The sequence below is a fragment of the Eumetopias jubatus genome, unplaced genomic scaffold (assembly GCF_037043125.1).
Source record: "Eumetopias jubatus isolate StellerSeaLion01/CBP00866 unplaced genomic scaffold, mEumJub1_p1.0 scaffold_15, whole genome shotgun sequence".
Lineage (NCBI taxonomy): Eukaryota > Metazoa > Chordata > Mammalia > Carnivora > Otariidae > Eumetopias > Eumetopias jubatus.
The window spans coordinates 41561823-41576443 of NW_028274821.1; the positions used below are offsets into that span (position 1 = coordinate 41561823).

General features: G+C 37.1%; 1 protein-coding gene across 2 annotated transcripts in view; it reads right to left on the reverse strand.

The window, feature by feature from the left end:
• TTC39B (tetratricopeptide repeat domain 39B) overlaps nucleotides 1-14621 on the reverse strand; it is a 116710-nt gene that overhangs the window by 20738 nt on the left and 81351 nt on the right. For both annotated transcript variants that reach the window (XM_028107308.2, XM_028107309.2), the window contains exons 8-14: nucleotides 13673-13737; nucleotides 6461-6566; nucleotides 4817-4882; nucleotides 2846-2954; nucleotides 2161-2228; nucleotides 2011-2070; nucleotides 213-374 (exon numbers count right to left, since the gene is read on the reverse strand). In XM_028107308.2, the coding sequence (XP_027963109.2) occupies nucleotides 213-374; nucleotides 2011-2070; nucleotides 2161-2228; nucleotides 2846-2954; nucleotides 4817-4882; nucleotides 6461-6566; nucleotides 13673-13737 (636 nt within the window). The remainder of the gene's footprint in view (nucleotides 1-212; nucleotides 375-2010; nucleotides 2071-2160; nucleotides 2229-2845; nucleotides 2955-4816; nucleotides 4883-6460; nucleotides 6567-13672; nucleotides 13738-14621) is intronic.

Consider the following 14621-nt stretch of genomic DNA (forward strand, 5'->3'; position numbering starts at 1 on the left):
CACTGTTTGGATGGCTTTTAAAGCATGTAGTGCTAAGGACAGTGCTTATAAGCAGTAGGTACTTAATGCCTATTTCCTCCTTTGATGAATCCCTAAGTTGAGAAAGTAGTGTTGATGTCATACTTCTGACACTACATCAACATTTTTAAAGAAAAATCATCCTGGACACTTACTGGCAAACAGAGAACAGTAATGAAAGCATAGCACTTTACCTTGGACCATTTACTTTCTTTGCAAAGCAGATCGGAATAATAATATGCCTCCATCCAGTTTTGTTGGAATACATAAATCCACATCAGCTCCCAGTAACAGAGATGGTGAAATTGTTTCCATTCTTCTTGAACTGAAATGCATTTTCGAAATATCTCTTGTGCCTATAAGTCAATTGCATAAAGCTGATCATCCAGATATTACACAAGGAGATAATAACCTAATGGAAAAATACATAAATCACTTTGTACAAAAAGAACAAAAGCATCGCTCATTAAACCACTCAATGTGATGATACATGTTCCTTTCCCTACATGCAATTAAGTTCTGCCTCTTGATTTAGCTTCGTGAGGGGGCTGTGAGACTTTATATGTGGGAGTAGTGAAGTTTCTTCCCAAGGAAGATATAAAATGCAGAAGTCCTTTACCAAAGGACTGAAAATAAAAGTCAGAACTCCCAGAAGTTAAAATACACCTTAAACAAAGTTAAAGGCAGACTGGGAGAAGATATCACTACATCCACAACTGGCCAAAATTAACCCTTATCATACAACAATTTAATAAAATCCTTTAAAAAAAGACAACTCAATGGGGAAATTGTCAAAGATATGACTAGGTAATCAGAGAAAGAGATATACAAGTGACAAACACACATGAAGAAATCTGTATGAAAAATATAAACTTAAAAATTAGATTTCTGGGGCACCTGGCTCAGTCGGTTAAACATCTGACTTTTGGTTTCGGCTCAGGTCATGATCTCACTATCCTGAGATCAGGCCCCACGTCGGGCTCCAAGCACAGCACAGAGTCTGCTTGTCCCTCTCCCTTCCACTCTGCCTCCCCGCCCCACTCCTGAGCGAGTATGTACATGCTCTCTCTCTCTCCCTAAAATAAATAAATAAAATCTTTTTAAAAATTAGATTATCATATTTTGGCTATGACCTGGGCAAAAATACAACAGATAGTGTGCAGACTTGCCAAAGTGCATTGGAAACAAGTATTCTTATATCTTTGTAGGAGTTGAAATGGAATAACCTTAGTTAGAAGGTCAATTTGGCTAAATTTAACAAAATGCAAACATCTTTGACCTAGAAATCCTGATAATCAGAATCTGTCTTATATAAATATACCTGTGCACAGAAATATACACATGACGATGTTTACAACACTATTTATAGTAGCCAAATGTCTATCAATAGTGAACTGCTTTACTAAGTATCATATATCCATCTCATGGAATGAAATCCAGCCATCAAAAAGAATGCAGGAGATTTAGATATACTGACCTGGAAAGAAATCCAAGATGTATTGTAAGTAGGAAAAAAAAAAAAAAAAAAAAAACAAATCAAAGAAAAATACGTATGTTTGACCTCATTTGTGTAGAAGAAAATTATTTGTGCGTATACGTATATGAAAAGCTCCATAGTCGTCTTCTTCAAGAGAATTAGCGAATGATTTCCTTTGATGAGGAGTATGTGCAGTACAGTGAGGCTGTATCTTATTCAGGGGCTCAATCCCAAAGTCAATATGCAATACAGAAACTGTACTCCCTTAAAGGTGCCCACTTGTATTTTGTATATTCTACTCCGAGCTGCCTCACATACTTAATGTGTAAGTATAGACTGTATTCAGTAATCTACATATAGAAATGCATACACAAAATTAAAGTGGGGCGTTTTAATAACACATGTCATCTTTACTTCTGTCTAGTGCATACAGCTGAATTTTCTTATGTTGAATGAGTGTGACACAACTCCACCTTACAGACAACTCCCCAAATTACTCCCCCCAAATAAATTACCTCCTCCACATTCCCTTTGAGCAGCTCTATCCGGGCATGATAAAACAACATGAGGGAGCCCTGGGGAGAAAGGAATCAGAGAGACTGATCAGTGGTCGGCCCCGCCTGACAGGTTATGGCTGAAACATGTACTTGAAATTCTAAGCATACGTTTGGGAACTGCTGGAGGAAGGGAGCAAGAAGACTCTCTGCTTCCACAACATTCACTTCTCCTGTACCTAGAAATTCAACAGGAAAAGCCTCAGTCTTCACACAGGGTAGATACTTATAAGTAATTCTCCACATTTCAGTAAAATATAGCAAACACCTATTCATGGAAAAGATAAGAACTGTTAATTTGGCAAGACAAGTCCCACCCATGACTTTAGTTTAAGAAAGCTCTAGGACCGACTAATTCTTAAGAATGGAAGGAGTTATCGTTGAGTCCTAATTGGGCTTTCTGGTTTTCAAAGCAATATTAACTTAGTCCAAAATTTAATTTTCTACTCAAAAAGAAATCTTATATGAATATGCTAAAACAGACCAACTTAAACAAATTTTACAGAATGTTTTTAGCAGAGAACAGATACAAAATATTCAGGGAAAGAAACCCTCCACCCCCTCTGCCAAATGTTACTATGACAAATGTCACTATTTTGCATCTTTACTCAAAAAAAGAAAAAAAAGTAAACAGATACAGACTGCTAGCTCTTAGTGATTTTTTTTCTAATTGTTTTAATTGAAATATAATCAACAAACAATGTTATGTTGGTTTCGAGGGTACAATCTAAATTTTTTACTTACTCAGATGAAAGGTAATCTATCTTCAATGACATAAAATGTAATCGGTCCTTACCAAGGATTAGGGAGATGTAAGTATGAAAAGCTAGTATAGTTAAGCAGCACAGCGGAGACCTCATGCTTCTTCCTGATGCACCTTCCTGTAACTGCAGGAGGCCCAACTCCTGCAGGAAGCAAATGCATTTCAGAAGGAGAAAACATGACTGAAAAATCACATTCAGATACTACAGAGGCAGAGGCCAAGTTCCTGTGTCTCCCCCCTCCAAGAAGGTGGGGTTTATTTTTCAAGAGCTTAGAATAGGGGCAATGCCTGACCAGAAACAAAGTTTACATTTTATTTATTTATTTTTTTAAAGATTTTATTTATTTATTTGACAGAGAGAGAGACAGCAAGAGAGGGAACACAAGCAGGGGGAGTGGGAGAGGGAGAAGCAGGCTTCCCGCGGAGCAGGGAGCCCGATGCGGGGCTCGATCGCAGGACCCTGGGATCATGACCTGAACTGAAGGCAGAAGCCCAACCACTGAGCCACCCAGGCGCCCCACAAAGTTTACATTTTAAACTGACATAAGGGGGCGCCTGGGTGGCTCAGATGGTTGAGCGTCTGCCTTCGGCTCGGGTCATGATCCCAGGATCCTGGGATCGAGTCCCGCATCGGGCTCCCTGCTCAGCGGGGAGTCTGCTTCTCCCTCTCCCTCTGCCTCTCCCCCTGCTTGTTCTCTCTCTGTCTCTCTCGCAAATGAATAAATAAAATCTTTAAAAAAAATAAACTGACATAAGATGATCTCACAAATTCTTTCATATTATGTGATTCTACGGAGAGGACAAAGGCAGTGCTCATTTCATAGAAATGTTGTATTTCTCTGGTAAAAATATTAATTTATTAAAACATGTTGAGGATCTAAGTGCAAGGCATTATGGTGGGTATGAACAAATACAGGGTTTTTTTTAAACATTTTTTATTTAAATTCAATTAATTAACATATAATGTTTTATTGGTTTCAGAGGTACAGGCCTGTGATTCATCAGTCTTATATAATACCCAGTGCTCATTACATCACATGCCCTCCTTAATGTCATGAACAAATAATAGTTTTGTCTTCAAAGGTAATTTGTCCATCAAACAGGTAAGACACTACACGAACACACGGTTGTATTAGAATATGGTGAGTGCCATAGGAAAGATAAATGATTCTGAGTCAGGAATACTTGAGCCTCACTGGGAGAGAATAAGGGAGAGTTTGAGGAATAGCTGACATTTATCTCAAACCTAATGGATGGAGAGGCTCTCAAGAGAACCTTATTTGGGAGGCTGCTGGCTAGGGAGGACATCCAAAATAGAGAATAGCAGCAGCACAGAAAACAGAAAAGCACAGGACCTGTCTGAGGGGATAAATAACAGCTTCTTACACTTGTCCTCATATAGTTCTCAAAACCTGCCCTCTTCACTAACAGGGACAGCTTTTGCAATAAGGCAACCCTGGTAATAGCATATTGAGTGTTAGGTTTAATTAATGTTATACATTACAAAAACAACCACACGGAACTATAATGAATGAGACTCCTGGAAAACAAAATTTCCTTGCTTAGTTTTATCATGTAACTTATAAAAGTGCAAGGAAACCCAAAATACTGTAACTATACTTGATCCATGTGAGACAAAAAACATGAGACATGGAAATCTAGCCTAATTTCCTGGTTTTACACAACACTCTGGGGTTGCTAAAAGGTTAAGGAAGCATATTTTAACCACACAAGAGTACTAAAGTCCAGCAAGGAGCAATGTTAGTAAAACAAAATTTTTAATCCCAGAACTTAGGTAACAAATATAAAAATTTTTAGCTTTCAATAGCAAAACCATCTCAGCTCCTGAAAAGTACTATCAAGACCCCAATGACTTTTTACTGTCCTGCAAACAAATTGTCAGTAATTGTCATGCTGGTCATGAGGATGTGCTGCATTGCCCTTGTATTCAGGAAACAATGTTTTATCTTTCCTGTCAAAATCAAGATAAAATTAAATGTGTACCCTGTTTCCTGAAAATCCTATAAATTCTAGTAGTCTGATAATCCGTGCTGGTAAAAGGGAGAGCATCTGCAAGAAGAAAAAAAAAGCATATTTGTTAGTGTATCTACAGATAAATATTAACCTCAAACAACTTAAAGTTTTAATAATTCAGTAATATGAAATATTAGAACCAAGTTTGAATCACTATACCTATCTCAATCATCACATATTGCACATATGACTTAATTTCATTTAGCTAAGACAATGAACCTAAAAAATTTTAAAAAACAAAACACACAACAATAACAACAAAAACCACAGCCTTTTCAGGACACTCTAGAGAATACTTGCTCCTCCTATGTGCAGTGATTAAGTGCTGAGAAGGCAATCCCTCAGTGCCCACTTCCAAACAAGATCTCTTTTAACCTCCTTTTCCAGAAAGCAAGTCTGTTGAATTCTGCATAATATGCAGGCATCACCCAAAAGTGAAGAGCATGGCACTACAGTTGCTTTCTAGAACATCCCTGGGGAGCAGCGGGGAGGGGAAAATCCAGCCAGCGCAAGAACAGGTCACCTGCTTGTTCACTTTGCTTGGAAGGAGAAATGGCCACATGTGTGATTCTATACGGATTCATCGGCTGGAGCCAATGGTTTGGCTGGATGGTCAGGGATTTGGAAGGAATATCATTGGAATATTAATGACAAGGAAGTCTAGGGAAGAGCACAGACCTCTCTGAATGAGCAAAAAACATGAAGATATTTGTGTCCATTATGAATGTTCACCGAAGCCTGACCTCAGGAGAGGAGGATTTGAATAATCAAGTGAATACGGTAATGACCTGTTCTAACAGCCAGCCAGCCTCTTTCCTCAGCCACCCCTATCATTGCCAACTGGGCTCGTGAACTAAGTAGCCGTGGTGATGTACACACTCGTGTATATTATTCCCTTTACCACTGCATTTTCTCATTAGTTCCAGTCAAACCTTAATAAATTTCAAAATCTCTAAATAACATATTACAATTTGACAAATATCTACTCAAACTCTTTGTCGCCCTCACAGCATCAAAATCATGCCTCAAGCTATATGGCTACTGCCTCACCCATTTTCAATTCCAGAGCCGCCATTGCTAAAGCAACAATATTTCTGATGTGGAAATGGAACCGGATTCCAAGCTCCTTATTACCAAGTATGTTGCTAGTCCATGCAGAGTGATGCATGCTTCTCCTCTTGTACAATCCAAACCTACTCTGAGCATGTGCAGAACTTTACAACGCATACTGGCCAAAGTCACCACTGGGTCACAACACAAAAAAAACTGATCCCACTCTAGCGACTTGTCAACCAAACCCAGGTAAAGGTTCACACACAGTAGAGAAGGCACTGGAAACCTTAGGTTCTTTTATTTTTTATTTTTTTTTAAAGATTTTATTTATTTATTTGACAGAGAGAGAGACACAGCGAGAGAGGGACCACAAGCAGGGGGAGTGGGAGAGGGAGAAGAAGCAGGCTCCCTGCAGAGCAAGGAGCCCGATGCAGGGCTCGATCCCAGGACCCCGGGACCATGACCTGAGCCGAAGGCAGATGCTTAATGACTGAGCCACCCAGGTGCCAACCTTAGGTTCTTTTAAAAAGGCTTCTGGCAGCTTTACAATTATTTACTTACCAAATTAAAGGCACCAATTCCAAGCTTGACACCCCCTTCAAACTCATAGAAGAACTGCTGTTCAACTTTGTTCTTCTGAATTACATGCAGGATAGAAAGACATTCTCTGGATTGAAGACAAAAGTTATTGCGTAAGTTTCACTATGGCTCTGAAAATTAATGTGAAGTCAAATTTCACACTGACACGCTGTAAGATAAATGTCATTAGCCAAAATGCTCAGGGATTTTTCAATGGAGGCGGCTGTGCTGAGTTTAACCTTAAAGGCAACTCGGGTAATAGTCATTAAGGAAAAACTGACACACCCATTTCTGCCTGGTTTATCAGGACCAGTTTTTCTGGGCTGAAACGAGACAGGGTTCGAACATCAGCACGCAGGACTTCAGAGCCCCAGGACCACAGAACTGTGACCTCACAGCTTTCCAGCAAAGTCTCACAGAAGACTTCTCAGGGGTGCTCCGTCTCTTGGTTGCTGTGCACGCTTGAGCAACCCTACCTTCTGCCAAGTACCTGAGGAGCTGCTGCCAAAAAGATGTGAATTTCAGTGGGATGGCCATGATCTCAAATAGACCAAATAACTTAGAGCTTGCCAGTAGGAAAGGCTGAAAGAGGACAGCAAATTCCATCAAACTGCACCATTTGTCTTTCTTCTTTCTACTCCATCCAAGCAAATCTTTCCGATTTCTCATTTTAATTTCTTTTCTGTGCATTTCCCCCCTTCCCTTCACATCTTCAAAAGGCAAATACTTAATCAGAGAAATGCAAATTAAAACAATGACAAAGAGATAAAACTTGGTAACGAACAGGAACTGCTTACCAAATTGACAAATATATATTTTAAAGGCAGTAAGAAATAACCAGACGTTATGTATCACCTTTTGTAATATAATTATAAAGCGTACAACTTCATTTATGATGTAGTCTAGCCAAATTTATTTAACCTGAATCCAGTAAGCCTACAGATCTAATTGCCAGCTTATAGGAAATATTAAGCGCTAGAAGAATGCTATGGACTGAATTAATTATGCCCGCCTCCAAATTCATATGTTGAAGCTCTAAGCCCCAGTGTGAGGATAGATGAAGATAGGGATTTTTAGGAGGTAATTAAGGGTAAGGTCCTAATCTGAAAAGACGGGTGACCTCAGAAGAGAAAGAGAGAGCATCTCTCTCTTGGCCCTATAACGGCTGAGTGAGAAGGTAGTTATCTGTCTGCAAGCCTGAAAGAGAGCTCTCTCCAGAAGCTGATCATGCTGGTACCCTGATCTTAGACTTCCAACCTCCAGAACTGTGAGAAAATAAAATTCTGTTCTTTAAGCCACCCTGTCTGTAGTATTCTGTTACGACAGCTTGAACTAACTAAGACAAAGAACAAGCTAAATGAAAAGTCAAGAAAGCCATCACACAAATCCATGGGATATTCTGCAGGACAACTGGCTCGGGCTTTTCAACAACCATCATGAATATAGAGACTGTTCTAGAATAAAAGATATTAAATGGACATAAAAAGGGGATGCAGTAGACAGTCTTGTGTTGCATCCTGGTATAGACATACCAGCAGTAAGAGAAATTTGGGGCCAACCAGGATAATGTGAAGATAGACTAAGTATTACATGAAATGAAGATTTATTGACATGGAAAAGTAAAGAACACTAACTGAAAAAAGCAGGTTACAAAAGAGTATGCACATTAAAAAGAACATATATCTTTAGATTTGGATAGAAAAAATTCTGAAGTAATATATACTAAGGTTTTGCAGCCATTATCACTGTGTGAAAAGAATATGGAGTATGCATGTTAATAGCTGCTCACCTACATTCCTAAATATATATGCCACTTTTGTGATAATAAAGCATTATTTTAATTTTTTTAATGGAAAACCAGTGCTGGCAAAGGAAAGAACAAACAGACATATTCATCTACTTTGGTAAAAGGTAGTTATAGTATGGAGATTGGCAAATTATGGGGACATAAGCATGCTCATTCATTCATTTATTGTCTATGGCTATTTATACTCCAAATAGAGTTAAGTAGTTGCAACAGAGATCTTATGACCCACAAGCCAAACATATTTACCATCTAGCCCTTTAAGAAAAAGTTTGCCAACCCAATTATTTTTCAGAATAATTTTGCAATATATATCAAAAATCTTAAACACAGGTGTACTTTTGACCCAATAAATCCAATTTTATTCTAAGGAAATAGCATGGATAAACACAAAACTTACCTGTAAGGAGAGATACTGTATTACTATTTATAATGAAAATGTATAAACAAACTAAATAGGCAACAACGGGAAATTAAGAAGAGTCACATGAGCGCATATATTTATACATACACACGTGTGGTGTACCCACATAATAGAATGCTATGTAGCCATTAAAACCCATGATGAACTAAAAGCATTTGATGACCTAAATTTTTGTGACATGAAGTGAAAAAGGAAATTTCAAAATGACATGAAGTATATGATTTCATTACATAAAAAGATAATTATATATGCTCATATGCATGCATTAAGAATGCAAACATGAAAATATCAATAGGATGGCAGGAGATAGAAATGATTTTCAGAAATCTTTTCTTTTTTTTAGAATTCTTTTTTAGTCAAAATATAAATGTTCTTTTTTTTATTATTATGTTATGTTAATCATCATACATTACAACATTAGTTTTTGATGCAGTGTTCCATGATTCATTGTTTGCGTATAACACCCAGTGCTCCAAGCAGAACGTGCCCTCTTTAATACCCATCACCAGGCTAACCCATCCCCGCACCGCCTTCCCCCCCAGAACCCTCAGTTTGTTTTTCAGAGTCCACAGTCTCTCATGGTTCATCTCCCCCTCTGATTCCCCCCCTTCATTCTTCCCCTCCTGCTATCTTCTTCTTTTTTTTTTTTTAACATATAATGTACTATTTGTTTCAGAGGTACAGGTCTGTGATTCAATATGACCTCACTGATATGAGGAATTCTTAATCGCAGGAAACAAACTGAGGGTTGCTAAAGTGGTGGGGGGGTGGGAGGGATGGGGTGGCTGGGTGATAAATGTTCTATTTTCTGATAATAGATGATTGTTACAAAATTTTCAAATAACATGGAGACAGCATAAGTGCCCCTGCATGACTATCATGCAGAGAGATAGTCACTGTTAACAGCCTGGTACATAACCTTCTAGGTGGTTTTATGCTTTAGTAAGAATCCAATCTTTAAAAACCACAAATGGGATTATATAGTATATACTGTCCTATAAGTTATATTGATGATTTTTCCATGAAAATGCATGAGAGCTACCTTATTTTTAACAAGTGCATATTATCTTATTCTATGGAATAATTTATTTAACCAAATTCCATTGTTAAATATTTACATTGTTTCCAAATTTTCCATATTATAAACAGTGTTGCTAAAAGTGTGCTTCTACATTCATCAAGTACTTTTCCTACATCAAGTACTGTAATTATAGTTAATCTATCACAACTATCCTTAGGATAAATTCCTAGAAAAGGGACTTCTGAGATCAAAGGTGATACACTTTCTTAATTTTGATACATACTGTCAGAACATCCTTCAGGAAAACTCTTATCAATTTAGATTCCCACCAACTTATGAGCTCCTCACACTGTCATTTTCCCTGAATCATTTGTATCACATTTCCATTTGTATTTTTTATTATGGTATATTTTGCCCTGACAAAAACTGAAATGTTTATTTGGTCAAGTCAGTCTTTTATGGTTCCTGATTTTGTCACACTCAAAAAGGCTTCTGAAATTGACATCATGTATCTGCTGATACGATACACTACAGAAAGACACAATATCACTTGTATGGTATTCTTGCCATAGATGCGAAATCTGGATGTAATCATGAAGAAACATTAGATTAGATTAGTCCCCGCTGAGAGACATTCTACAAAATAACTGCCCAGTATACTTCAAAAATGTCAAGATTATAAAAATAAAGAAAGACTGAGGGACACTTCCAGATTAAAAAAGAGTGAAGAAACATAACTAAATACAACATCCCCAACCCTGAATTCAATTCTGAGCCAGAAAAAGGACATTAGTGGGACAATTAGAGAAACCAGAGTAAAATCAGTGGAGTAATTGATAATACCATATCAATGTTAGTTTCTTGGTTTTAATAATTATTACTGTGGTTCTATAAGATGTTAACATTTGTGACTCTGGATGAAGAATATATAAAAATTCTTTGTGAAAATCCTGAAGTTATTTCAAAGTGAAAAAAATTTAAATAAAAGTTTAAAGGCTTTTGTGCTTTAGGCTATAAAAAAATTTTCCTTATGTTTTCACTACTACCCTTTGAAAAATATTTTAATATTAGAGAAGCCTGGGTGGCTCAGTCAGTTAAGCATCCAACTCCTGGTTTCAGCTCAGGTCATGATCTCAGGGTTGTGAGACTGAGCCCTGTGTTGAGCTCTGCTCAGCACAGTCTGACAGGGATTCTCTCTCTCTCTCTCCTCTTCCCTCTACCCCTCCTGCTCACGTGTGCTCTCTTCTCTCACACAAAAATAAATGAGAGAGAGAGAGAATGAGAGAGAGAGCTTGAGGGGGGGAGGGTCAGAGGGAGAAGCAGGCTCTCTGCTGAGCAGGGAGCCCCATGCGGGACTCGATCCCAGGACTCCAGGATCATGACCTGAGCTGAAGGCAGTCGCTTAACCAACTGAGCTACCCAGGCGCCTTTAAAAAAATTTTTAATATTAAATATACATGGAATTTATTTTCATGCTTTCTTTTTCCAGAATGAAGAACCAATTTTCCCAAAAAGTATCTATTTTTCCCACTATTTTGAAAGAGACCTATGTATACATAGGAATTTCACATATTTTTAATTCCCAAGTAAATGTCTGTGTGTATGTACAAAAGTACATGCATGCACACACTGATAGGTTTGTACCATTTTAAGTCTACTTGAATTCATTACAGTTTTTAAGTTTTGATGACTAGAAAAGCAATTAGCTCTTTAACATCCTTTTAAATCATCTGAAAGTATTTGTTTTCTCAAAAATTTTATTTATTTATTCATGAGAGACAGAGAGAGAGAGAGAGAGAGAGGGAGGGAAGCAGAGGCAGAGGGAGAGGCAGGTTTGCCACGCAGCAGGGAGCCCAATGCAGGACTCAATCCCAGGACTCTGGGATCATGACCAGAGCCGAAGGCAGATATTTAACCAACAAAGCCACCCAGGCATCCTTATCATCTAAAAAGTATTTCAAGAGGGGCGCCTGGGTGGTCAGCCAGTTAAGCGTCTGCCTTTGGCTCAGGTCATGAACCCAGGGTCCTGAGACTGAGCCCTGCATTGGGCTCCTTGCTCAGCAGGGAGCCTGCTTCTCCCTCTCCTACACCCTCTGCTTGTGTATGCGCTCTCTCTCTCTCTCTGTCAAAAGAAAAAGAAAAAAAAAAAATCTTTAAAAAAAAAAAGGTATTTCAAGAGGAAAACTAAAAACAATTGGTCAATTTCCCAAAACTGCCCCCTACCTCCATGATTTTGAATGGAATATAATTTTATAAAATCACCTTGGGTAAAATTATCTCTTAAAATACTAAATCTTGGTTCTGCTCTCACTAATGGGGATCTGCTTCTAATAATGACACACATACTATAGCTTATATTAGATTAACCTTCCCACAGATAACAATTATAACTTTGGAATTTAAATATATATTTAAAATGCATTTTCAGGCACTGGAAAGTGAAAACAAAAAGTAGTAAGAAACTGGAGAAGAGCTGAACTGTGAAAGATGGGAACATCTCTCACACGGACTTTACATTTACATGGCTAGTCAGCTGAAAATACTCTCGAATCCACTCAACGTGGGATGCCTAGAACCAATACAGAAAGCCACAGTCCTATTGTTGGGGCGACTGGGTGGCTCAGTTGGTCAAGTGTCCGACTCTTGGTTTTGGCTCAGGTAGTGACCTCATGGGTCATGAGACTGAGCCCCAAGTTGGGCACTGTGCTCCGGGGGCAGTCTGCTTGAAGATTCTCTCCCTCTGCCCCTCCCCCCATGCTTGGGCACACCACACATGCTCTCACTCTCTCTCTCAAATAAATAAATCTTTATGAAAAAAATTTGACACTGCATTGTGGGTCTTATAATATATGTAAGTGTACTATCATAAGAATAGTATAAAAGACAAGTGGTCAATGAAACTATATATTCACAAAGTTCTTACATTTTATGGGCAATAGTACAATATTAACTCTAAGTTGACTGGGTAAGTTAAGAAGGATATTATAATCACTAGAGTGACCTTTAAAAAAATTGAAGAGGTAAGCTTAGAAATCAATAGAGTGATTGATTACATTAGAATATATATATATTTTTTAAATTTTAGTAATGCAATAAAAGGCAAAAAAGAAGTGAGAAAACCAAATGAGGCAAGAGAACAAGAAAAATGGCTGCAAGTGCAAACGTATCATTTGTTATACTGAATAAAAAAGCAAGACCCAACTATAAACATCTATAAGAACTGCAATTAAAATATAAAAACAAAGATAGGTTTAAAGTATAAGAATATATGTCATGCTACACTTACCACTAATTATAAAAATGCATGAGTAGCTATATTAAAAACAGACTTCAAGACAAATATTTCTTATAAGGAGTTAAGTAGAGACATTTCATAATGATAAAAAAGTTAATTCATTAGGAAGATAAAATAATTAAAATATATATAAACCTAATAACAGAGGCTCTAAATATACAATGCAAACACTGACAGAACTAAAGAGAGAGAAATGGGTGATCTCAGAATCAAAGTTGGAGATTTTGAACTCTGTGAGCAAATGATAGAGCAACTAGATAAAAATCAGTAAGGATATAAAAGATACAGACAACACTGTGGTCCACCTTTGAATCACTGCAGAAAATTCTATCAAGCAGTGCTGCTCTAGAGTCTGGATCAAAGACATACCTATAATTTTAAATATATAAATTGATTTTAGGAGAGAGAAACTAAGATTATGTAATTAGAAATTATGTCGGTAGCTTTTTTTCAGCTATTTTTTTCAAGATTGCATTTAAACTTAAATTCTGTTGTCCTATAGCACTGAATACATACACAGTAAGCCAAAAAATCAAGTGCATTCTTACCAACAGCAAATAAAACCTAGTCATACTTCATGAGAATTTTGAAGTACGAACTGGACAGAATATAAGAATCATTTAAAAACAAGATCTTAATTTTTAACTTACTTATATATTTGGTAACTTGTCCTAATTTTGAGTCCACCCTTGATGAAGTTGATCATATTTTCATCCTGAAAACAATTCAGTTAAATAATTAGATCACTTAGCAAAAGATTCTTACACTGTACAGTTATGTATTTGTGAACAAAACACTATCTTTTGAGGACATAATTTTTAATTTAAAACATTCTTCTTGCTTTACATTTGAAATGCTCTTCTGTAATTTTCCTTCCAACTTAGATGGCAATAAAAAGAACACATTTTAAAAATCTCTGCATTACTTCAAGCAAGTAATTAAGGAAGTAACCCTTACCACTTAGTGGCCAAATATGTTAGTCCAAATCTACTGTGAAAAACATCATCTAATACGCAATTTTCTTCTGGGTTCAAAAGAATCCAAAATGGGTGATTTAAGGATATGCTCTAAGGACTTTCCAGTCCATCACACTCCAGTAAATGGGATGATGGTTCTTCTTTTGCAGGGTACTTCAGCATTCAGTCTATTTAACACTGTAAATTTCACTCATATACATTTCTAGAACAAAAATTACTGATCTGGATTCTAAACTGATCGTCACAATATGCAGTTTTGTTTTGGAGAAAAAAAAATCATTTCACTTTTCTTTGCCCGATGGTCATCAACCACAAAGTTGAGGCAGAGGGCCTAAATGAGTATCATTTTCAGGGTCAGCATTCTAGGATTCCAAGAGAATCTCTTAATAAATTATATCAAAACCTGCTCAAAAGAAGTTAATCTAACAGTGCTTAATGGAGACAGTCCCATATTTCACATTTCCAAGGAGAATATTTTTCTAATCTATTGATAATGGAGAGATGCTCTGGTATTTATTTCCTGGGCACTTCAGCATCCTTCTAAAGCAAGAGGAAAATTTACTTCAGCTTACAAATTTCATTAAATATTAAATCTTTACCATTTAAATTATTCTAAGAATCA